Raw genomic sequence first — 24949 nt, 5'->3', positions numbered from 1 at the left:
TTTTGAGGACAGCCTGGGCAAGCAGTGGCATTTAAAGGATCCTTCAGAAACAAGGTCCCTGGCAAGTCCCACAGTACTATCTCTTGTATTCAATGGGAGGGTGGTCACATTAATCCCTCATACTAAATCAACATTTTTATTTGCCTCATAGAACCAGTTAAGATGTCTTAGATCCCACATGACCTTTGTAATTTCCTAGTAAATGTCATCAATATAAAGAATAATACAGATGATGCTTGAACTTCAAAGCTAACCGTTAAGTAAGTGTTTAGGGCAGATGATACTAACAGTTGTATTATAGATTGCAATGCTGCATTAGAACTGTAACAGTGATCTCTGTACCAAGTTTATAGGCTGATACTCCCATGTTAATATTTAGTATTAGTCTACTATTTCCTCTTGTGTCATACAGTCTTTCTGCTGCAGACGTTTCCACTACTAATCTTCACTGCATCTTCTTTCTCTTGCTGTGTGATCTAATTACCAGGCTGATATTATTAGCAAACTAACAAAAAAGTAAGTGTCCAACATTTGTTCCATATTTGTTCCATCATATTCTGGGCTATTGTTGTCTATAACAAACATAACTGGGATTTTTTATTATCTAATGCGGTGGCTCAAATGGTTAAGATGCTGACTCTGTTGACTGCAAGATTGGCAGATTGGCAGTTCGAGGCCCGGGTGCCGCATGATGGGGTGAGCTTCCATCACTAGTCTCAGCTTCTGCCAACCTGGCAGTTTGAAAGCGTGAAAATGCAAGTAGATAAATAGGTACCAGTCCAGTGGGAAGGTAAACGGCATTCTGTGCAATCATGCTGGCCACAGATCATATAATAATCTCTGACAACGCTGGCTCTTCAGCTTAGTAATGGAGATGAGCACTGCCCCCTATGATCGGATAGGCCTTGACAACCTTGTCAGTGGGGAATACTTTTACCTTTTATTGCCCTAGGTTCCCTAAAAGAGCTGCAAAATTCTGATTTGGTGAAGGTGCAGAGTATTCTTTATCAAAATACCACCACCACCACCACCACTAAGAAAAGCTAAAATTCCCAGGGATTTCTTAGGTGATAGTAAGGCTGGTTAAGATTTAGATGCGAGACCACCTACAAATACCAGGTGCTGCAGTCTATATTTTAGAGGAAGGAACTGGGAAAACCACTCTGAATATTCTTTGCCTGAGAAAACCCTATGAAATTCATGGGGCTACCTTAAATTGACAGGTGGCTTGAAGGCACCTACCTACCTACTTACCTTCATAGATTGCAATCCACTGTCTCAGAAAAATCCAAGGAATGCAAGTTGCTTTTGAGGGAGTGGGTTGTAATCCATGAAAGCACATCCTAAAATGAATCTGTTATTTTTAAAGATTTCACACAACACTTCATTGATATGCTGGACTAGATTGGTGGTTCCCAAACTTTGGTCTTCCAGGTGTTTTGGGCTTCAGCTCCCAGAAGCTTGGCCAACTGTCAGGAATTCTGGGAGCTGAAGTCCAAAATAACTGGAAGACCAAAGTTTGGGAACCACTGGACTAGATTGACACAGCTACCGCTTTGAAAATTTATACCTATGAGAAACACTGCTTTACTAGATAGTTGAGAAGGGTGCTACTCAGGAGTTTTCATTAAACTGCTATTAAGATTCAGTGATAGCACTCAACATGCAGCAGATGCAATTTTCATCCAGAGTATTGGGTTGCTGGGGCTGAGAGCAAGGCTCATTTTGAAATGAGGAATGTGTTTCTCATTAAGTTGTTAGGGGCTACAGGATGTTATCAATCTGCCTCGGAGAGTGTTGTGTGCAGTTGATTCAGGTTGGGCAACGTGAGTGTGGTTTTAGCTTACCTTATATGGACACAGTGGGAGCTGGAACTCTTATGTACTTTATGAGCCTTTAAGGAGGGATTTTTAAAGGCCTGAAAGTGGTTGTTGCACAGAGACAGTGGCAGCAAGGAGTAGCGTCTGGCTTGTAAAGAGAGCTTGGGTTTCCTAACAGCCTGACCTCTTGAACCCTTTTGGCACTCCCGTCCTCAGAGCTGTAGAAATGCAAACCCACGCCTGGTCAAAGCTGCAGGCTTTTCATTTAACCCAGATAATGCAATTAGCTGCTGCTGTCTTCTGATCAGTCACTCCCATCCAGCCTTTGAATAAATGCCCTGACATTCTTCCAGGGCTGAATGCCACTTAACAAGTAAAATATGCCTGAGGACTATGTTACCTTTGTATACGTCTTGGGAAAGAAAGGATGACTTCTTTTTTAAAATAAAAAAAGGTCTTCTGGTTGTTCATGATCCATTTTTGAAAAATATAAATGACTATGGTACTTGCAGCATTATTAAAGGCACTATTTAATTAACAGTGCATTATTAAAATACATGTTAATTACATAATTGTCACTGAGTTCTTGTTAACATTTTGTTGTCGTTGTTTTTGGTCTTTCCCTCTCCTCTACATTAAATTCACAGAAATAAAATCTGTATGAAAAACAACACATTCATAAATACTGGCGTTCATAACTGGGGAAAGTTGCATTTCATTATTACTGAACAACTCCTTGCATTGATTATTATAAGGGATAATGGAGTCACATATGTGCTAGTCTATGGTAATAAAGATGAACTGAACAACTGAATGGAGTCACATGTATTCTGACTGTGCCCCAGTTCAGACTCTTATTTAGCAAGGTCTGAAGTTAGTATGTAGAAGTAACAAGTGCTGTAACTCTTTTCCTTCCATCCTTATTTTCCTCAGGTGGAAAGTGACAAGTCTGAAATGCAGAAGTTCCTGTTTGCATGGAGATTCTCCCCATGAACAAGAACACTGGAAAATCAGAGTTTTGCTTATGATCAGGAGCTTCTCCTCTTCAAACTTGTTGCTTTCCATGGGAAGGCAACAAGGTTGGAAAGTGAGCAGTTTGTTGTTGTTAACTGCCTTTGAGTTGACCCTGACTCTTGGTGACCTTATGAATAAAGAATCTCCAGTCCCCCCCCTTTCCATTCTCCACTGCTCTGTTTAGATTCTGCAGATTCAAGACCATGACCTCCCTGATGGAGTCTAGCCATCTTGTGTGCAGTCTTCCTCCTTTTGTACTACCTTCTCTGGCATTATTATCTTTTCTAATGAGTCACGCTTTCCCATGATGTGGCCAAAATACGACAGCCTCAGTTTCATCATCTTGGCTTCCATGGAGAGTTGAGGCTTGATCTGTTCTAGGATGCATTTGTTTGTATTTTTGGATGTCCACAGTATCGTAAGCACTCTCCAGCACCATATCTCAAATGAAATGACTTTCTTTCTACTGGCTTCACATCTGTACATTATGATGGGGAATATAATGGCCAGGGCGCGTCTAACTTTGGTACTCAGTTGTATATCTTGGCACTTTAGGATCTTGTGTAGTTGGAGGTTGGAGGGAGATCAGCTACAGTCTCCTTATTTGTATGTGAATTCAAACTTTGTGAGTAACAGCTAAGTGGAGATGATGTAAATCTGGGTATTGAGGGTATAAGCCTCCAAATGGACAATGGACACCACACTATACACAAAGAGGAAAGCAACACTGGAAGGAGGTGAAGCTAATGATTCCCCTGTTCATGTGTTGATTCAGATGGGATAATTTATGCCTGAACAAGGCTGTAGTTCTTTCCCCAGAGAAGGGGGGAAATTGTGTGAATTAAGTCATACACTCATACTGTCCTCAGCATGGAGTGCTTGAATCACATATCCTGTTACATTTGTGGCTGAGGAAAAAATCACATTCCTGTCCCTTCACTATGTGAGTTGCTGTAATTAACTGGTAGGAGTAATTGTGAGAGACACATTAAACCTACTTGAACCCATCCTTAAGATTGCTTCTCAGATAACTAATTTTCTACACAGAGAACACTTCTTTTTAGGAAATGGAACTACTCTGTCTTTGGATATTAAGTCACATCTGGCATACAATTTTTTTTCCTTTTAAAGCAAATTTATTCAAATACTGTTAGTATGCAACTTCACAAATTTTTACTTGTGGGAAAAATAAATTATAACTGATATTTTTTCTTCTTTGCTTCTGTTTTCAAAACCTGGTGCACCCTGGCCACAATACATCTGCTCCTCAATGTGCAATGTGCTTATTTTTCTTGTAGTCTTCTTACTTTGTTTACTGACATTAATCCGGAAGTATGTGGATCCGATACATAATAGTAGCTAGGATCTTCATATCAAAGCAGGGGCATGATGGAATTTAAGAGAGGTGATGGAGGAACTTAGCCATTGATTGAGCTTGTCTACAACTTCTTCATGCATGGAAGTTGTGGACAATTCCCTATGCCTTCTTCTCTCCCTATTGCTCTTGCATGAATTGATTATCTGTTGGTTGGGTTGTTGTTGTTTTTTTTATTTAAGGGAACAAGGGGCAAAAAAAAGGAATGCCAATATTGTGTAGGCACACCCTCATTCATTTGAGGCTTAGTAGGCAAAAAAATTCAGAGGCATACATTTCTGAAATTCTTGTGCACTCAAATGTCACAATGCATCATTCTTCTAGTACACATATTATTTTATTCTCCATAATCTTGATTTGACAAACTCTCTGACAACTTTGAAAATGGATAAACTATCTTTGCCATGATTTTGCCTGAAATTAATCTTAAGGTGTTTTGGGAGAAGAAAGACTGAGACTAGGCAAACTGATTTGGAAAGGGAAGAAATTAGTTTCAAATTTTAATACAAATTTAATTAATTTGAATTTCCCAAACTAATATGTAAACCAGAGCATAAATCTGTTTTTACACCTCCAAATTTTATTACCGTATATACTGGTGTACAAATTGACCTCGTGTATAAGTCAAGGGAAGATTTTAGGGTCAACATCATGGATTTTTGATATGACCTATGGATAAGTCAAGGGTAAAACTTAGTGGAAGAGAAGGTTTTAACATCAGACTGGAGGGATATGTAGTGGCTGTTGGGAGAAAGGTTTTCCATGGGACTGGGAAGGAACTGGGGGGAAATGTGGTGATTGCTGTGCAGGGATGTTCCACAGGGAGAAGGAAGGATGGAAAAGAAGGATTTTCCATCAGACTGAGAAGTGAATGACCTCACACACACACACACACACACACACATGCATACACTTCTGCCTGGCAGCTCTTTCAAAAAGCACTGCCAAGGCAGGGGGAGTGGGGCATCAGGGACAGTGCTTCTTTTAGGATCTTTCTGAGATCTATTACTGTTTTGACCTGTATATAAGTCAACCCATGATTTTAGGGTCAATTTTTGGGCATAAATTTCTCAGATCATACCCGAGTATATACAGTATACAGTTCTTTGATGAAAAATGCATACAAAAAGTGTACTCTAGGAATAACATGTGCATTTATGTTTTATGAACTTTTCTGTACATTTCTCCTTAAAAATGCATGTGCAGATAGCTTTTATGCAGTCTTAACTTTTTTTTTTTTTTTTGGCAAACTAAACTAATGAAGAAACAGTATAAATTTTGTTCAAAATTTGTAGAACTTGAAAAGTGCAGATCCATTTCATCCTCAGTTTGGATGCACACTTGTACAGTATGTCCTAATTTATTAATATTTTTCTACAACACTTTTTAAGTCAGGCTTTCAAAATGCAGCATACAACAATAAAACAATTGATCAACAATACATCAAAAAAGCAGCAGGGAAGGGTATTGCTACTTGGCCTTAAAGACTTATGTATTTTGCAGATTTAAACCAATTTGAACTTAGATGTATCTCTGAAAGTCTTTTGGAAATTATAATTCTGAGAAGGTACTAAAAATTCATTGCTTGAAATCATAAGTATCCTCCTTAGAACTACAGTTCTCAGATTATTATATGGCTTGGATGTTAGGTTAGTCTGAAAGCATTTTTTCCCCTACCAGTTTAAATTTGAGATGTAGACATAGTCCCTCTTTTCAATAATTGGCCTTGGCCAGTCCTACACAATTGAAAACTCATAATAATGTGAAATCAGCAGGAGGCATCTACATAATTATATGATATTCATGGACAGAATGAGACAGCAGGAGAGAGGTTCTTGGGGCCTCCCTCTATGGAAATTCGCCTGTCAAATACATCTATCAGCTAACAGATCCTGGAAGAATAATACCTGTAGCTACCTAGCTTGTGTGCTTGGGGTGGGGTGGGGATAATAAGACTCTAATGCTCATTTTAAAAGCAGTGCAACAAGTGAAAATATATTGGTGCAACAAGTAATACAGATCTGAGTGTCCCTTATCTGAAATGCTTGGGACCAAAAGAGTTTCAGATTAATTTTTTCCTGCATTTTGGAGTGTGTGTGTATGTGTGTGTGAGATATCATGGAGATGGGATCCATATCTAAACACAAAATTCATTTATGTTTCATATACACTTTATACGCATAGCCTGAAGGTAATTTAATAATTTCGTGCATGAAACAAAGTTGGTGTACATTGAACCATCAGAAAGCAAAGGTGTCACTATCTTAGCCACCCATGCAAAAGGTTTTGGATTCTGGAACATTTGGGCTTTTGGATAAGGGATACTCGACCTTTCAAAGGCTACTCTTAAAGCACATTTTTACAGAAATTGTTCATGCTTTATGCCATCTTCTTATCAATATTAAAGACTTCTTATTTTAAAAAAATAACAGAAAAGTAACAAACAGTGCAGCATGCAATCTAAAAAGCTTTTTTCTTCAATACTGTCACAAGTAACAGCAATAGATTACTCTTCAAACATAATGAGAACACAATTCTTTTTCAGGTTCTACCTCCAAAGCTGTTTTATGCCTTTGCCAGCTAACAGGACTACTAACCTCATGCTGCCGCTGCCAGATTATACCAGAAATAATGCTGTTTGTGGCTTTGCTTCTGCTATAGCTTAACCAGTGCTCCAGGCTGGCTTCCTTGTTGGGATGCTCTTCTCTGCTTTTGAAGAAACAGCACAGTGGAAACCTGTTTTTAATAATTATTTATTGCTATGAGCTTCCTTAGGTCCCATGTTGGGAGAAAGGCAATTAATTAATCTCTCATCTTTCTGCCAACATGGGACCCAAGGATGTTCATAACATTAATTAAAACAAGGTACATCTTTTTAAAGAAGTTATCTAATGATAAAACAAAATAAACAAGCTACCATATTACAACACCAGTACTTTACAACAATATAAAATAATTGAAAACATGACAACAGCAATAAAAGTACAGAACACCTCCATTGGAAGAGCATTTTGCATAGCTAGGTGGTCACATAGATTTGTTCAGATGAAAAAATATTTACCTGCCAGAGAAAGGAGAACAGAGAGGAGGCCAGGCCAGTCTCCTGTGGGAGAGAACTCCAGAACCTAGGAGAAAGCCCTCCCACAAGATCTTAAAACTTGGGCGAGTTCATATAACAACCTGTAAAAGAATGTTTTGGTAATATTGACCTTAGATATAAGGATTGAATTAACTGGATTTTCACATGAGAGTACACACTAAGCAATATGAATTATCTAATAAAAAAACCATATTCATTTGCTGGCAAAAGAGGGAAAGCCTACCATATATACTTGGTTATAACTTGACCTCATGTATAAGTCAAGGGCAGGTTTGGGGGCCAAAATTATGGATTTTGATATGACCCATGGATAGATGAAGGGTATAATTTAGGGGCATATAACAAAGAATCTAAAGAACGAAGCAGAGGAAGACAGTGCCAAACAACCTAGAAAATTCCAGCAGGCATAACTATTTGTGCTCACCCTAAAGGCAGGATGGATGAGAGCATAAAGGGGGGTCAGTGCTTCCAAGACAGATTACACTTTGGCCTTCCATCAGGGGATGGTTCCTTTATAAATAGTAGTTAAAGTACAGTACTTAACACTGACCGATGGCTAAGTCGACTCAAGTTTTGGGGGGCAATTTTTTGACTAATTTTTTTAAACGTATACATGATTATATACAGTACATTATTTTCTTCAGATCTTCTTATACATTCCAGAAATATAAGGTTGTTGAAGCCAACAGTTACATGAAATGGGTTTTATTCAATCCTAATAGAATTTGGTTCCTCAAGCAGAACAGACTAAGGCAAAATAGACTTTCCCCTTCAGCTTTCCCCTTACATCTGCTATGGAAGGTGGAGGAAATTCTGTTGAGCAGATTTGGTGGACCGGCACATGAGATTATGGAAGAAGGAGGAGGAAAGGAAGGAGAAATCCTGGCATGTGTGGAAATATGCTCATATGATGTGAGATGGAGCTTTCCTTCTCACTGCCAACCTATAAAAGAGAGCCCAGAAACACCTTAAGCTGAATCTGCACTGCAGAAATTATCCAGTTTGACAGCACTTTAACTGCCAGGGCTCAATGCCATGGAATTCTGGGATTTGTAGTTTGAGGGCTCTGACAAAGAAGGCTAAATGTCTCATAAAATTACAGCTCCTAGAATTTCATAGCACTGAGCCATGGCAGTTAAAGTGATGTTGAACTGGATTATTTCTGCAGTGAAGATGTAGCCTTAGAGGGCACAGCAAAATATGTTATAGCATAAGGGTCCATAGGCTACAAATTAATTTCATTAGAAGTGAGAAACGTTCTGAATCTCTCATAGTGGAGAAAGAAAAAACCCAAAGAATTGAATTAAACAGCTATGGGATATAAAAAGGACAGTGACAATTCATTTAGCGTGTACATTTAGGCAAAATAAATGCAGTAACCATTCACAACTGCAACAGTGGAGCATTACACAATTAGGCCAACAGCTTTGTCCAGGTGAACTGAAATGTTCTAGAACTAAACACTGGCCAGTTCATTTCACTCCTCTCTCCCAACTATCACCTGAGAAGATTATGGAGCCTCACTACACCTCTGAAAACATACCAAAGCACAAAACAAGGCAGCTTTTGGAAACAGTTCAACACTTGTTATCTCTTGGAGGTGGGGTCAGGTCTGGGAGAATCAGGTCAAACTAGAAAAGAGGAGAGCACCTCTTTCATGGATTTTTTCAGGTGTCACATTTGCCAGCTGAAAGCATCTTATTTTACAAGGCTGTTGTGAAAATGAGATGTGAAAATCAGTTTAAAATAGCTTTGATCTTACAAGCACTGTGTTGGCAAATGGATGGGGAGTTTGAAATCTATATTGAAGACACAGCAGAATGAAGCTGACATGGCTGTGTGAGTGTGCTCAAAGTTCTAGAGAAATGAATGTAATGTGTCCTCCTCCCACCTTCTCTGTTCCCTTTAACAGAAGAACGAGTGGTTCCCATAGAAGTGTGCCGTTCCAAGCTGTCCAAATATCTGCAGGGAGTCGTTTTCCGCTGTGACAAGTGCACCTTCACCTGCTCCAGTGATGAGAGCCTACAGCAGCACATAGAGAAGCACAATGAGCTGAGACCTTACAAATGCCAACTCTGCTATTATGAGACCAAGCACACAGATGAGCTGGATGCCCACCTCCGAGATGAGCATAAAGTGAGTGCGTTCCACCTACGCCCATTGGTGCCTTTTACTCCACACTAAATTCCACCACACAGCTACAGGCAAAAGATGCTGGTTGTCCCATGCTAAAGCCCATCATCCAGCAAATTTAAGGAAGTACTCCAGCACATGATTATGTTTTGAAATTCCATGCTGTGAGATACGGTGATGGCTCCTAGTGACTAGCCCTTAAAAATAACTAAATTCATGGCAACTAAATATGTCAGTTAACAATGTTGTTAGATGCTTTCAGGTCCATTCTTATGGAAAATCTATCATTAGTGTTTTCTTGACTTTATTCAGACTTTTACCATTTCCTTCCTCTAAGACAGGGGTCGGCAACCCCCAGCCTGCGGGCCACATCCGGCCCGGCTAGACCTTGGGACCAGCCTGAGCCCAGTCCTGCCGCCGATTGCCAAAGGCCCCACACTGGCGGCAATTGGCGGCAGGACCAGGTCTCTCGCGCGAGGCCAAAAGCTCCGCCCCTCACGCAAGAGCACGGGGCCTTTGGCCTCTCGCGCAAGCAGCCCTCAGCCGGCGGACAGGCAGGGCCAAGGAGCCTCGCTGCAGTGAGGTCTCCTTGGCCCTGCCTGGCTCCCTCCGCCGGCAGGGAAGGAAAGGGGCGGGGGAGGAGGAGGGAGGAGGAGGGAGGAGAAAGAGGAGGGAGGAAGAGAAGGAGGAGCAGGGAGGGAGGAGGAGGAGGGAGGAAGAAGAGGAGGAGGGAGGGAGGAGGAAGAGGAGGAGGAAGAAGGGGGAGGGAGGAAGGAAGGAGCAGGAGGAGGAAGAGGAGGAGGAGGAAGCAGAAGAGGAGGAGGATTTCCATTCCATTTGGTGAGTGTGACTTTCCAAAGTGCATTTCTGTGTGTTTTCGGTGCATTTAATGCTAAAAGGTCTGCTGTAACAATGATAGTGGTGGTGGTGGTGGTGGTGGTGGTGGTGGTGGTGATGATGATGGTGATATCAGTCAGTTTCTGAGGCATGCACTCACTCTTTCTGAAGGTGAGACAGTGTGACTTTCCAAAGTGTGCTTTCTGTGTATTTTTGGTGCTTTTAATGCTAAAAGGTCTGCTTTAACAATGATAGTGATGGTGGTGGTGGTGGTGATATTGATATCAGCCAGCTTCTGAGGCCCAAATGTCCTCCATTTTGATCATGCCTAACAAACATGCATTTATATTAACTTTTTTTAAAAAATCATCAAATTTTTCGCATGTCCTCCATTTTTAAAAAATGTGTCCTACATTTGAAAATGTCCTATATTATTTCATTATTTATTTTTTGGCTTCGGCCCCCAAGTTGTCTGAGGGACAGCAACCCGGCCCCTGGCTCAAAAAGGTTGCCTACCCCTGCTCTAAGGCATAGAAGATGCCCAAGGTTGCCCAGTAGGTTTTCTTGGTTGAGTAGGGATTTAAACCCTGGTATCCCAAAGTCCCATTCCAACACTCAAACCACTATACCACACTGGGTCTCTATATGCCATGACAATATGGATCATCACCACAACGTTGCCATGTGAAGGAGCTCCTATTCAAGTTTCCATCTTATCTTTTAAGTTGCCTCATTCCATTCCCTTTCCCTCCCCTCCCTGTCTTTCTGTCTTTCCTCAACATTATGAGCATGCTTAGTGTTCATTGGGATTCATGTTTCTACACACACTCCTCAACAACCTTAATCTTTCATTTCTTCCATTTTTAAATATAATTCTGTAAACCTACCCAAGTCTTTTATACTTACCTCTTGAGCATAGATAGTACCATTCTGTCTATAATACACAGTTGGTGATTGTATTTGCTATTGTTCGTGTTAACTATCCCCAGGTTGAGCCTGGCTCATGGCAGCCTGTAGATTAGACATCTTCCAGACCCCCTGTCCTCCACTGTTCTGCTTAGGTCCTGTAAATTCAAACCCATGGCCTCCCTGATTGAGTCTGGTGTGTGGTCTTCCTCTCTTTCTACTACTTTCTATCTTTCCTAGCATAATTGTCTTTTTTAATGAGTCATGCCTTCTCATGACGTGGCCAAAGTATAACAACCTCAATTTGATCATCTTGGCTTCCAGAGAGAGTTCAGACTTTATCTGTTCTAGAACCTATTTGTTTGTCTCTTTAGCCATACACAGTATTCTCATCACTCCTCTCCAGCACCACATCTCAAATGCGTTGATTTTCTTTCTGTCAACTTTCTTCACCATCCAGTTCTCACATCCATACATGGTGATGGGGACTGGATTGGACAATTCTAACTTTAGTGCTCAGTTGTATATCTTTACTTTTTCCCTTGTCTAGTTCTTTCATAGCTGCCCTTTCCATTCCCAGAGTTCTTATTTCTTGCCAGCAATCTCCGTTTTGATCAATGTTTGATCCAAGGTATGGAAAATCTTTTACCTATTTTTATTTTCCTCATTGTCTAGATTGAATTTGTGTAGATCCTCTGTGGTCATTATTTTTGTTTTCTTTATGTTCAGTAGTAAGACTTTGCTCTTGACATGTATAGTTTGTGTGCCAGTTAGCTAAGTAATTATTAACAAGCACATATGTACTTGCACACAACAGATGAATTTGGTGAGGATCAGTTTCAAAGTGGGCTAAATATGTACCACACTCATATCTGTCCCTATAATAATGCTGTGGTACTATATCAAATTAATGACATATAGTTGCTTAAGTAAATAATGTGGGAAGAAAGAAGAGGAGCTCATGGTCGCACCCAGCCTAGTCATTTATGTCTTCATGAGCCAGATCTTTCCTTTTAGAATGACTGATGGATCACCTTAAGGATGTCTTTCTCTTATTCCCTGCTACTTTACCTTCTGTCTCCTAATCTCTTCCAGTATTTCCAAGAGCTAGACTTAGCCAAATCTTGTAAAACAAGAATTCTAGCAGAATTTCACCATTCTTCCTATACTTGGTTGTGACAGTATCCACTAGCATTTTATGGAGTGGGGGGTATAGTGCTGCTAAGGAAACCGTGATCACACTAAGACCCAAGAACCCCCTTTTCACACACAGCATAGAGGTATATGCTTCTTTTTGTATGTGATATATGAAACTTGTTGTGGACTTTACCTGGAATTTAAATTTCAGAAGTCATGTTTCATCCTTGCTCTGCTCAACAGAACAGTCAAGGCTAACTCTTTTCTCCTTCACCTCTTTCATTGCTTTTTAGCACAGTTCTTCAGCATTTTCATGCTCCCAAACACACAGGCAAAAGCAGGCTCTGCCTGTATAATTCAACTGCCATTGCAGTATCATCTCAATCATTTCCAGATGCATCAAGCATGTCTTTGTCGGCATGGGGATACTTGTTGAAAAATTTGAGAACTCCTGTTGCATAGAATTTTATTGAATGAGAAATGGAGGGGTGGTGAGCATTGCACCATGTACAGAGTGGGAAATCCCATTGAATGAGGTAGCTGTGTCTTTTTCTTCTTCCCCAAAGGTGAGTCGCAATTTTGAGCTGGTTGGACGGGTTAACTTAGATCAGTTGGAACAAATGAAGGGGAAAGAGGAAACTTCCAGCAGCGATGAGGAAGAAAAGGAAGAGGAGATGAGTCCCAAGCCTGATGAGGGAGGTCAGTATGATTATTTATTCTCTGATTCTTAGCAGAGTTCTGCATCCAGCTCACCTCCCCCCGCTACATTAAGAAAATAACAGTTTGCCAGCATTTTTCTTTAGGAACACACCAAGCAAGGCAGAAGGTAGTCCAGTCATTCTGTCTCCAGCTGCCAGATAATAGGAGAACAACTGGATAACATGGAATAGTTTTCCATAAAAACAGTGTGTTTGTGTGTCTTAGCAGACAGTAGATGTGTTTCTAAGTCTTTCTGAAACTAACAGTCTAGATTTATTAGGTTTTTTCTAGGCCTGAGACAATATAAAGATGAAGCTCTCAGTTGCTGATCAAACAAGCTAGCACATCTGGAACAAAATTGAGGCTGGAGTAGGGAATATGGCTTTATGGTGAAACCAGTTACTCAAACCCTTTAAGGTATGCATGAAAAGCTGGACCCATTTTCACTTAGATCAGTATTCCCTAGTCTTTTTCCCTTTAGACATTTTGTCCTACAATTCTCGTCATCCCTGATCAGTGTCCTTTCTGGCTAGCACTGGTAGGATATGTATTGCAACAGATTTGAAGTGGAGCCAGGGACCCATTCACAGTACACAATGATAGTGCTATGATTCCATTTTAATTACCGTGGCAACATCCCATGGAATCCTGGGATTGCCAGTTTGGGGAGGGATATTAAGAATTTTCAGCCAGAAAACCACAGTGGTTTATAGAAATAAGATAAAACACAAATAATACACTGATATTATCAATGTATTAAAATGTATTTGAAAACCTTGGGGGGGGGGGAATTAAAAATCTTTGCCTGGGTAGTAGGTGCTGGCAAGCATTTTTTTTGAGAAGGGATTGCACAACAGGGTTAACACCATTGAAAAGGCTTTGGGAGCGCTCTCATCTTGATATTATGGTGATGGCAGAGCTAGATACCCATCTTAGCCTGCCCTTGCTTGAATTCTGCTCATCATCTCAGGAGTTCCTTCTGCATTAACTATTAAGTAACTATTAAGGGATGGGGCTACCAGTGCTGTAGCTGGACTTTCTGACATCCTCCTTCCCCAGTTTCTTTTCTAGTTTTGTACCTGAGATGTATCAAGTGACAGTACTGGATGGTCCCTATGCATTTATTTAATCTTTCCAGGCAGTTAGGCAACTAATAAATCAAAAGACTTGTTTTAATGGGGCTGTATTCAAACTTTGTGGCCACTGCAAGTGTGTGTGTGTGTGTGTGTGTGTGTGTGTGTGAGAGAGAGAGAGAGAGAGAGAGAGAGAATTCATTCTCAGATAATGGAGGCTGCATCTGTACTGCAAAATTAATGTAGTTTGACACCACTTTAACTGCCATGGCTGAATGCTATGGAATTCTGAGATTTATACTTTTGTGAGATATTTAGCCTTCTCTCTCAGAGAGCTCTGGTGCCACAACAAACAACAGATCCAAGGATTCCATAGGATGGAGTCACGATAGTTAAAGCAATGTCAAACAACCATCTCTTAATAACACCTAGCCTCCTGGATAGCTTTGTGAGTATTGTGCATACACTAAGTCAATCACCCTATAAACATGTCATTAAAACACAACAGCATCATTAACCCTGTACTGCAGATGGGGACAAAGGACTGAAGACCAGGAAAGACAAATTTTGATATTATACAAATTACATAAAACATGCTGGTTGAAATAAAAGTATGAGGAAGTACCCGCTCTGAATAAACACCACAAATTTTTGGGTTTTCAGTAAAGCATGCCTTGTTCCCCAGCAGTACCACTTTTCCCTCTCTGTGCTGTGGCAAGTTTATTCTGCTTGTGGAGCAAACTGTGCCATACTTAAGCAGATGAAGATCAGCATTTTTGAAAGGCACTTTTAACATCAAGAGGACAAAAATCTCTCTGCAGTAAGACACACTCCTTGATAGATAATTTTAACAATCAGGACATGGGGGAAAGGCTTTGGGGGAGAAAGTGATGATATCTCTTCAAGGCAGTGAAACTACCCAAAGAAAAAAACTCCAGGCACAGTGTGTATGTTTTTGTGTGTTCACAAGAGAGAAAGAGAGATTGTCAGAAGCTTAAGTTGGCTCATGGTCTGTGTACATTATAATAAAACATGGAAATGAGGTAAGCAGAGATCAGAAGTAAATGAAGCAAAATTCCCCATTTCTTTCATTATGTACTTTGAGAGGACTCTGGGAAGGCAAAGGCATTGGCATTCTGTTGTTTTCTTGCTCAGGATAATCCCCACTAAAGAATTAATGCTTGGAGCAGATGGCTCTGTCTCATTTTCACTGAAAAGAATCAAGCAAGAGAGTCCAAGCAATTATTTTTAATGGCCTGTGTGGCGATCGGCGTAATTTTGTGAGAAAACATTTCATCTTTTGTTTGTGGCCAGCTCTCTTGTTCACGCAGGGCCTGCATTTTACCCGTGTGGAATGTCTACTGTGACTTCAAGGTGTTGAGGGTACTCAATTAATAACTTGACAGCACACAATCCATCCCACTCCCATTGATTTAAGCAGATGGGCTAGCCTTTTCCCACCAAAGTCAATAGAACATTTAAAGAAACATTTAAACTTTGTCTGAATCTTGCCCACCATGCAGAGATTAATGAAACACCTTGTTGGGTTTTATCCTGCATGAGGGATATCTTACACAAAGGTGGAACTCGTATGTACTGGAAAACTATGGCCACACATCGTGGTTTGATTAAAGACAGTGGCACAACTCCTATTCCCTTCAGTCAAGCTGGAGCACACTACAAAGTCCCAGCACTCAATGCAAGGAGCCATGCCAGCAACTACTCCTCTCTTCCAGATTGCCTGTTCATATAATAGTGGGAGGGAAAGCCATACAAAAAAATTAGACTATCCCATTTGCTCTCCCCAACAAGCCAATTCTAATACAAGAGTTATAGCTAATGTTAACCCCAAAGAATCCTTGAAAAGTTTTTTTTTGTGTGTGTGAGAGCTACTCCAGTAGTAGTAGGAGTAACAACAGCAGTAATTTATTTCTTACCTGCCTTTCCCTAAGGCATGAGACTGAGTACAACATAAACTAATACAGTGTTCCCGCGCCATACGCAGGCTTGCCTTATGTGGATTTGAGCTTACGCGTAAGGCAAGCTGTGGTGGACAAAATGGTGTGCTCAGTAACGCGTCACCATAGAAAATAATGAGATTTAACCGTACACGGTTTTTCCCATACGTGGGGGGCAGTCCGGAACGGATCCTGCACGTATAGGAAGGGGCCACTGTACATCATATAACTGATGATTAACCACACAGTTAAAGCACCTATACATAGGATTAAAACAATCTTTACACATTAAAATAATCCAGATTAAAATATACCAATTTAAAATTCATAGTGATGTGATTGTTTACACATAAATCAGAATTACCTAGTTTACTGTTAGGTAGTGGCATGCTAATGTGCACGGTTCATTCATTGACCTCATTCGCAGGGACAATGAATGAAATAAACCAAAAACTGGAAAGTTTTGCATGACATCTGAATGGGGTTTGAATTGGGACAACTGATTTCTGAAGCCAGGGTTTGTAAACTAATAAAAAGCTTGGTTTATCCCTGGTTTATTAGTGTGAGAGCAAAAAGCTCAGAAGCTCAAGTCTGGATATCATATCAAGTTTTCCATTATAATTTACTTTTTAGCTGTTGATGGGAAGAGAATCTTAAACAAAATGTGAAAACCACAATAAAACAATTCTGGCAGAATTGTGCTGGCACTCTCAGTGTAAAGAGGATGGGAAGTGACCCCAATCTATATCTTTTCTTCTGTATTTCCATTTCTGAGGAAGTAGATATTTTGCATCTCTCACAAATGAAGTACTATACTCGTCTATAAGTCTAAAAATGTATGCCCAAAAATTGACCCCAGAATTCCAGGTTGACTTACTTATAGGTCACTATAGCAATGTGATAGCAGCTCTTTCCAGTTTTCCGATGAATATATTTCTGGAGCCAAGCAGAAGGAGTCCTGGGTGATTTATTGATATTGCTGTTTGTTTAAGAGTTTCTCTCCCGCCCACTCATCTGTCTGGCTGAAAGCAAAGCTAAAAGCCTCAGTGAGAGTCTCTCTTGCCATACGCACACATACTCACACTGAAAGAGCCTCTAAATTTTACTTTCAACTTATTCATGGGTCATGGCGAAATCCTTAATTTTGGCCTCAAAACCTGACCTTAACTTATACATGAGGTCGACTTATAGTTGAGTATATATGGTAATGTAGAGATATGGGACATCAGTTTTCTACAGTAGAGAGACATAAAACAGCAGAAAACTTTGCTTAGCTCCAAATGAAAAGATCAAACAGGTTGTGGTGCCTTCAGTATATTTAGGCTACATCTCCTCTACTGAATCTGAATACTCAATTCGAATGCATCCTTAAAGATTGATTTGGAGGATGGTTAAGGACTTAGGTAAGGACTCAAGGGTTGGATTGCCTCCCAGGATATTACTTGACGAGGCTGAATGACATCAGGGGAAGTCCCCGCTCCTAATATCATCTGGGATCTTTCACCCATGGAGAGATAAAAATGGAAGGAGTGTCTTCTCCTGGTGCAAGCTAAGTGGCTGCTTTGCTTCTCCCTTGATCATGCAAGCAAAGCAAAACTGAAGTAGGGTCAGTTGGCTCCTCAATCTAAGCTTGAAGTTGGCTTTGCTTCCCATCACCCTCCACAGATGGAAAAAGCAAAAGAAGAGCAAAGCCATATGACCTGTAGCCTCAAGGACTTTCTCTTGCGCCTTCAACACAGTCGCTCTCTCGCCTCATCCAGTGATGGTGAACCTATGGTACATGTGCCAGAGGTGGCACTCAGAGCCCTCTCTGTGGGCACATGTGCCATCGCCCCAGCACAGAGTTTGCCATAGTTTGTTACTAGAAAGCCATAGGCACATGGCACTTTCCAATAAATAAGTGGGTTTTGGGTTGCAGTTTGGGCACTCGGCCTCTAAAAGGTTCACCATCACTGCTAGCCATTCCCCAACCTTGTCTTAGAGTATTCTTAGTAGCTAATCTAGTTTTATATGCACCAGTACAGGTTTCTCATCTCATATTCCCTTGGAAGAGGACATATGTGTTTACCCTGTTGGACTTCACAAGCAACTTCCATTTCCTTCTTCCTACTTAAGAGAAATATGAGGAATCCTACTCAAAGATGCCATGTGCTTTGTTTTCCTTTAGAATCTATGAGGTTCTCAGAGAACGGGCCACCAGAAAAACGGTTCTCATGTGAATTTTGTGGTCGGACATTTGCAGAGGGCTCCGAGTGGGAAAGGCACGTACTGAGGCATGGCATGTAAGTTGATCTAAGAACTAACTGGCTTTTAACAATCACAGGAAATTACAGTTGTCTCTTCTAGTGTATTTTATGGAGGAAACAATATCAAAGAAGAACCACCCCACCTTCCACCCAATTATTGGTGTCTCATGTGCAAATTAGGTTTCATTGTGTAGACTTCAGAGATTTTGAGGTAGCTACTGGGACACAGTGTGGAAATGGGCTTAGATGAGAAGAAAGAGACAGAGAAGATGGCTGAAATAAACGAAAGAAGAAGTGGGAGAACAATTAAAGAAAGTGTTCACAGTTTTCCCTCCCCTTCCCCCTAGATTATCATCCTCATCTGTCCCTTTGGGGTCATTCCCACTCAGGGTTTAAATTGCTTCCTGATTTGTCCTTGTTCCGTGTTGGAAAGCAAACCCAAAAAGGTCCCTGGTTCCCACGATGAAAGCAATTTTTCTCTTACCTCAGTGTAATCGCTTTATTTTTGGCATGGTTGCCATCCCCACTACTTGTGTCGCTTCAAAATGCCTGTCAATCATCAATGTGATGTAAGCAGCAGCCTGGACTTTTGCCAAACCTTGGGGGTGGTGGCAGAGGAGGAGGAGGAGGAACATACTATCTATGGCCTTCCTGTGAGGCTGAGACACTGTGACTCACCCAAAGCCACGCAGTGGGTTTCCAAGCCTGAGTGAGCAAGGATTTGAACCCCAGACTCCAGGCGAGGTCTTCTACTGCCCTGTTGCTGGCTCTCTCTGGGGTGGCAGTTCTTTCCCCCCGCAGGCCTTCCTCCTCCCCTGGTGGCGGCTGCTCACTCACCTCATGGCCTGCTGGCTGGCTCCCCTGCCAGGCCCTCCCTAGGAGCTGGAAGTCGGACACTGGCCACACTTTGGGGCCATGCATCACCCCCCACTGACCCAAGCACACACTCTCAGCCCCGGAGGAGGGCCATGCCATAGCAAAAAAAAAATCGAAGAGGAGGAGGAGGAATCAAGGGACTGTCGTGGTCCTGAGGAGGAGGAAGAGGAGGAGAGGAAGGCAAGGCATGGCACAGCGTGTTGAATATTTTTTTTAACAAATTGCTTGCAAAATCGATAGAATGGATTAGCAACTACTTACCTTGCCTTGCAAGTAGTTGCTAAATCATTCTATCGATTCTGTGATTGATTTTATTTTTTAAAAAATAGCACCTATAGGTCATAATAAATAAAAAGGCAGCATGGGGGGAGGGGTGTGAAATCTGCCAAAAACAGGAGAGGGAAGATAAACACTCCTCTGTTATAGTCTCTCCCCTTCAGAATGAATCAATTCTGATCTGTCATTCCCACTCATGGAACTCACTTCAGGATCGATTCTTCTGGGGAAAAAAACCTCTTTCCAAGTACTCTCTAGAAACACCGGGTTTTTTTTGCCTTAGCCTCACTTCTTCACAACAGGATTCGATCACATCACGACACGAAGCGGTTTCAAATGGGAACGTGGGTAATTTAATCCAGTAATTTGATTCTTTTTATAGTGGGGACAAGCCCTATGAGTACCATTTTGAACAGATGCTCAGTATAATTTCTGGTAGACTAGATGACTTCCAAGTGAGAATCCTGTACCACCACCACCAAAACACACACCCTTCACAAAAGCAAGATTAATTATATGAATTAACAATATGCTTATACATTTTATAGAAATAATGCAAACATACACACTTCACAGAAACAAGATTAATTGTATACATCGAAGACATCTTTATTCATTTATAGGTATGATAATTTGTTATTTGTTATTTATTGATTTTTTTAATTAGCTTTGTATATGCAGATTCTACACTCTAGCTCATCCTTGGACAGAATTTGGCTTAGTCTGGTGCAAAATTTTAGCACAAATTCTAGGTAGCCTTGTTGATGAAATAGTTTGGATGTCCAACATTTATATTTATATATGGGCCACTTATCGAGATGACCTACTTTATGTCTTTGCATTGCTAAACCTGTTCCCCTTGTGTTTGACTAACTGGGAGTGGATGCACCCTCACAGAATGAATCCAGTTTGATTGGATTCTGCATTCTTTCTGACACTGCATAGTACTTTGACAGACTGGTCTCTCTTGAATTGCTTGACCATTTCGCTTGATAACTCCCTTTTTCTTTTCTTTTTTCTTGTTGTTTTCTGGTCTTTTCTGTATACAGTCGCCCCTTCATTCTTACAGACTTGAGAGCCATGGTCTTGAATATTCATGGAGGGGCGACCTCCGTTAATTTCAATAGGGCGGACCCCCACGGTGCGCAGCTTGTGCACACTTGCAGGCATGCGCCCCTTCAAGCCTATGGGGCTTGAATATTGGCGAGTCTCTGTTTTTGCAGGGGGGTCCGAAACGGATCCCCCACGAAAACGGAAGGCCAACTGTATTTGCATATACCTTCCAACAAGAATGTTTTAAAAGATGTGGCTGAATAAAAAGCTTGAGCCACAGTAAACTGTGAGTCTTATGTTGTCCTCTCTTCATTGCGTCTGAAATCTTCCTCACCCTTCTAAAATTTATTTTTTTAATTTTATTTATTAAATAAGCAATGTACAGACATATAAATTAAACAATCCAAAATAATGTTGTATCTAAGTTCTTTTGTTCTTCTTGATTTTCTTTGCTTTCCATTCTTCTCCTCCTCCTCACCTGTTGGCTCTACCTAGAAGGAAGAGTTTTTCAGGTATTGTTTAACATGTATTCAACATGTCAGAAAAAAAGTTCTCTCTCTTTCCCCTCCTTTCTGGGTTTGCAGGGCTGTGAATGAAACCAATCTGGTAATTAGTGAAGACAACCAGCCAAAAGATAACATAGAAGAGAATGTGAAGGTACCGTTGGCAGAAGAGATGGAAAGCAGCACGGAAATAGTGGTAGACTTTTCCCACACGAATGAAACTGCCATCTGTATTGTTGCTGCTGCTGATAAATCACTCCAAGAGAATACAGAGGCCAAAAGCGAATGAGCACCTGGTGTGATTTCAAACAACCTACTTGAACAGTGATGGATGGGATGGGGTGGGGAGGGGGACAAGGAAGACTCAAAGCTGCTTTTAGGACTGAATGATCTATTTTCAAAGCACTGGTACCTGTGTGTGTGTGTGTGTGTGCGCGCGTGCGTGTGCGCGTGCGTGAGTGCTTGTTTTTGCGTGTGTGTACATATATTAAATTTATTTAATTGAGGACAAATAAATAATGTGGCTCCATGACATCTCTGCGACTCTTCTGGATCTTGAACAGTGGGAAGTTTCCGTTCAATTGGACTTGAGGAGCAAACTCGCCAATGCTAGTTGCATCAATACCATTGTGCTTTGCCACGAACACATTGGATCATTTCAAGGATGGAAGCATCACAAGGATGGAAGAGTGCAGGGGACAATTTTCAGCGCACAAATTTGGGCGCTATTTTTTTCTAATTTTAATATACATATTATGCTTTTCCAGACTGACTGACTTGCTTTAGAAGAAGAAGAAAACAAAACAAAACAAAAACTGTTTTTTGCTTAAAACAGTCACCTGTTTCCTAGTACCTCAGAATTAACCAAGGGAAATATAAAAAAAAAAAATACAAATCTCTACATTTGTCAGTACTACCTGTTGTCGTTGTGGTTAAATGTAGAGATAGACTGCTGGGCAAGATGGTGAATGGAAGAAAAACCACAAAGTTTTAAAACTAAAAGGAAAACAAAAATTGTGCTCAAAATCCCTAATGGGGGGTTTATTTCTTAAAATACTGTGATTTTTTTAATTATTTTAGTAAAAAAAAATACAAAAAAGAGAGAGAGAGAATTCCTAGATACCTGTCCGTGACTTGTCATCTTTTATTCCAGGTAAGCTGTTTGTTAGCGTTCTGCTATGATTTTAGGGTGCGCGCGTGTGTGTTTTAAAGAAAAGACTCATGTGACTGACTATGTGCCGTTCTTGTTTTGCCCCATGTCTACGTCTGCTCAGCCTAAGGGGTTACAAACACAGCACAATTGAGTTTGGGGTTGTTGTTGGGGTTTTGTTTTTCCATGGAAAGTATTGTTATTCCCCACCCTGATCCTGCACCCACCCGGGAGATGGCGCTGGGAAGGAGGATTCGTTTTTGTGAATATAATGTTTCTTTTCACTCTCCCGTCCCCCTTCTTTTCGGTTAGTTTCAAACATGTGGAAATAGCAAAGAAATGGCTTTTTAAAAAAAGGAAAAGGGGGAAAAAAGAAAAGAAAAACCCATGAATACTAAAGAACCAAACTTACAGCACAGCTATGCAGGTTGTGGGGCCAAAATGAGTCCTCATAATCATTCTGTTGCTTGTCGGATTTGAACATCTCTCTCCGGTTATTATTTCCGTTCCTACGAATGGTTGCCTTTTCTTTGTAGGTGGTGCATCTTGTTCTGGTGCGATGGGGGGAGAAGGGAAAGGAGCTGATCAATCTTTGAAATTTCTGAAATTCTGAAAGCATCCTTCTGAAAGCTTGAGGCGACCCAGTTCCGTAATATTTGGTCTACTCTTTGTGGATTTTCTTGAACTGTTTGTGTGACCTCCCATTAGGGGGAACAGCATAGCGTAAATAGGAATCTACATCCATAGAGATTTGAGCCTTCTCTTCCCGATTTCATGCTAAAAAGTCTTTTTGCATGAACTGGAAGATCAGGACCCATGGGGGAAATGGTCTGATTGTGAACAAAGGGGTTTCTTTCAACAACAAAAAAATTAGAAAGTATTTGAAACCTAGTTTTAGAAATGCATGTCTCTCTTTGGGTTCTTTTTCATTTTCGTCTTTAATTTTTTAGGGTTTGGCACCCTTGTTTTTGTTTTGTTTTGTTTAGTTTTTTTCCTTTAACTTGGAGGGGGTGGGAAGGGTGGGTGCGAGAGGAAGCCGAGGAGTAGTCCAAATCCAACAGAACTTCTCCTCCAGTTGGTGGGAAAAGACGAGGGAGTGGGAAAGGAAACAAAAAAGAGAAAAAGAAAGAAAAAAAGAAAAATAATACTGTTGCATTTGTGAAATAAGTGCTACTTGAAAAGCATAGTGTTTTGATTTGAGGATTCATATTTTGTGGGGGGTGGGGACCTTTTTTATTATTTGGAGGGAGGGACAGTCATGTGGAAAACACATTGGAAGGACAAGTATAAATACACATTTTGTGTCTGAATGTTTTCTTTTAAAATTGGCCTCGTTTCAAATGTATTTAAACAGTTCCATACCTGGATTGGGTGTTTGTAATGGTTACCAAAAATGAAAAAGATGAAAAAAAAATAGATGAAAAAAATGAAATAAATGATTGTGACATGCTTTTATCACTACTTTATTTTTCAAATAACATGTAAATATTGTAATCCATTGGATTTGTTTTGTTTTGTTTTTTGCTAACCTGTTAATAAATATATGGGACCATTATCCTTTTTAACAAGTCTAGAATGTCATATTTTTTTCTTGTGTCCCCCCCCCCCCCTCCTAAATGTGTACCTTATATATTGTGGACACACATTTTAGATGCATTATTATGATTCTGTTGGCTGTAATAATGACCTAGGATTGAGAATAACATTTTTTTTCATTTGTTTAATTTATACAGAGGACTTTTTCAGAGTTTGACAGAAGGAAATAAATAGCAAAATGATAACCCACTGGCTTCAGAACTCAGTATTTCCTAACTAAGATTAACTACTGCTCAGTGTTTGGTGGACAAGGAGTGGAAGTTCTGAAATGTTGCACTGATAACTTTTTTTAAGGCAAAAGAAAACGAATAAAGACTTTTCAAAAGCGTGCGTGTGTATGGCTCTATCCCGTTAAGAATTATTTTTAAATCCCTTGCCTGTTTTTTTCCCCCTGTGTCTTGTTTAAAGACTACTTTGGAGGATATGTGGGTGGATGTAACTGTATTTCATCTGATGTTTCTTCTTTAAAAAAAATCTGGAAGGTGAGGGATGTTTATACTTTGGGAGCTTTGCAGGTGCGGGTGGTGGAAAGGGTGAACAGGAAAACTGAAAATGTTTCTTTTGTTTATTTTAAAACATTTAAATTATCTTTGCTTACTGTATATAACATACAACCTTGTTACTGTGTGCTTTCAAGTCATTTCTGCCCTCAGGTAGAATTTCGTGGTAAGATTTTTTTCAAAGTGGGTTTGACATTGCTTTCCTCTGAAGCTGAGAGTATGTGATTTGCCCAAGGTCCCCCAATGGGTTTTTATGGCCAACCAGGGATTTTAGCCCTAGTCTGCAGAGTCCTAGTCCAACATCTAAACCACTACACAGTGCTGATTGTGTTTGGAGAGAGAAAGAAAGGGAGAGAAAGAGATCTTGCATTTATATTATTATTATTATTATTATTATTATTACTATACTTTTTGAAAACACAAGTTTCGGACAGTCATTCTTAGACCAAGGTTAAATAGTAGGCAAACCATCATAGGATAAACTCAGACTGCAGGTGTTTAGAACATCCAACTCTCCTGGCAAAATAATAAGTTACAACTTTGATCTTTTTGGGCCACACTCCATGTTCAGATATACATACAGACCCCACTTTCCTGCACAAACAACTTCAGCTCTCTCTTGCCCATCCATTTTGTTTTTATTTCCTTGCTTTAATGTCCTTGCTTGTGGCCTTCAGAGAAACAATGCAGAGATCAG

The 24949-nt window shown here is 40.4% G+C and overlaps 1 protein-coding gene across 9 annotated transcripts in view; it reads left to right on the top strand.

Moving 5' to 3' along the window:
• ZNF462 (zinc finger protein 462) overlaps positions 1-24082 on the top strand; it is a 159693-nt gene extending 135611 nt beyond the window's left edge. For all 9 annotated transcript variants that reach the window (XM_089488621.1, XM_089488627.1, XM_089488624.1 and 6 more), the window contains 4 exons: positions 9222-9445; positions 12889-13021; positions 18220-18334; positions 21088-24082. In XM_089488621.1, the coding sequence (XP_089344747.1) occupies positions 9222-9445; positions 12889-13021; positions 18220-18334; positions 21088-21295 (680 nt within the window). In that variant the 3' untranslated portion in view covers positions 21296-24082. The remainder of the gene's footprint in view (positions 1-9221; positions 9446-12888; positions 13022-18219; positions 18335-21087) is intronic.
• Positions 24083-24949: the final 867 nt, after the last annotated feature.

The sequence above is a fragment of the Sceloporus occidentalis genome, unplaced genomic scaffold (assembly GCF_023333645.1).
Source record: "Sceloporus occidentalis isolate IW3139 unplaced genomic scaffold, rSceOcc1.0.p SCAF_1, whole genome shotgun sequence".
In the NCBI taxonomy this organism is placed as follows: Eukaryota; Metazoa; Chordata; class Lepidosauria; order Squamata; family Phrynosomatidae; genus Sceloporus; species Sceloporus occidentalis.
This window is presented reverse-complemented; position numbering and strand designations above follow the sequence as displayed.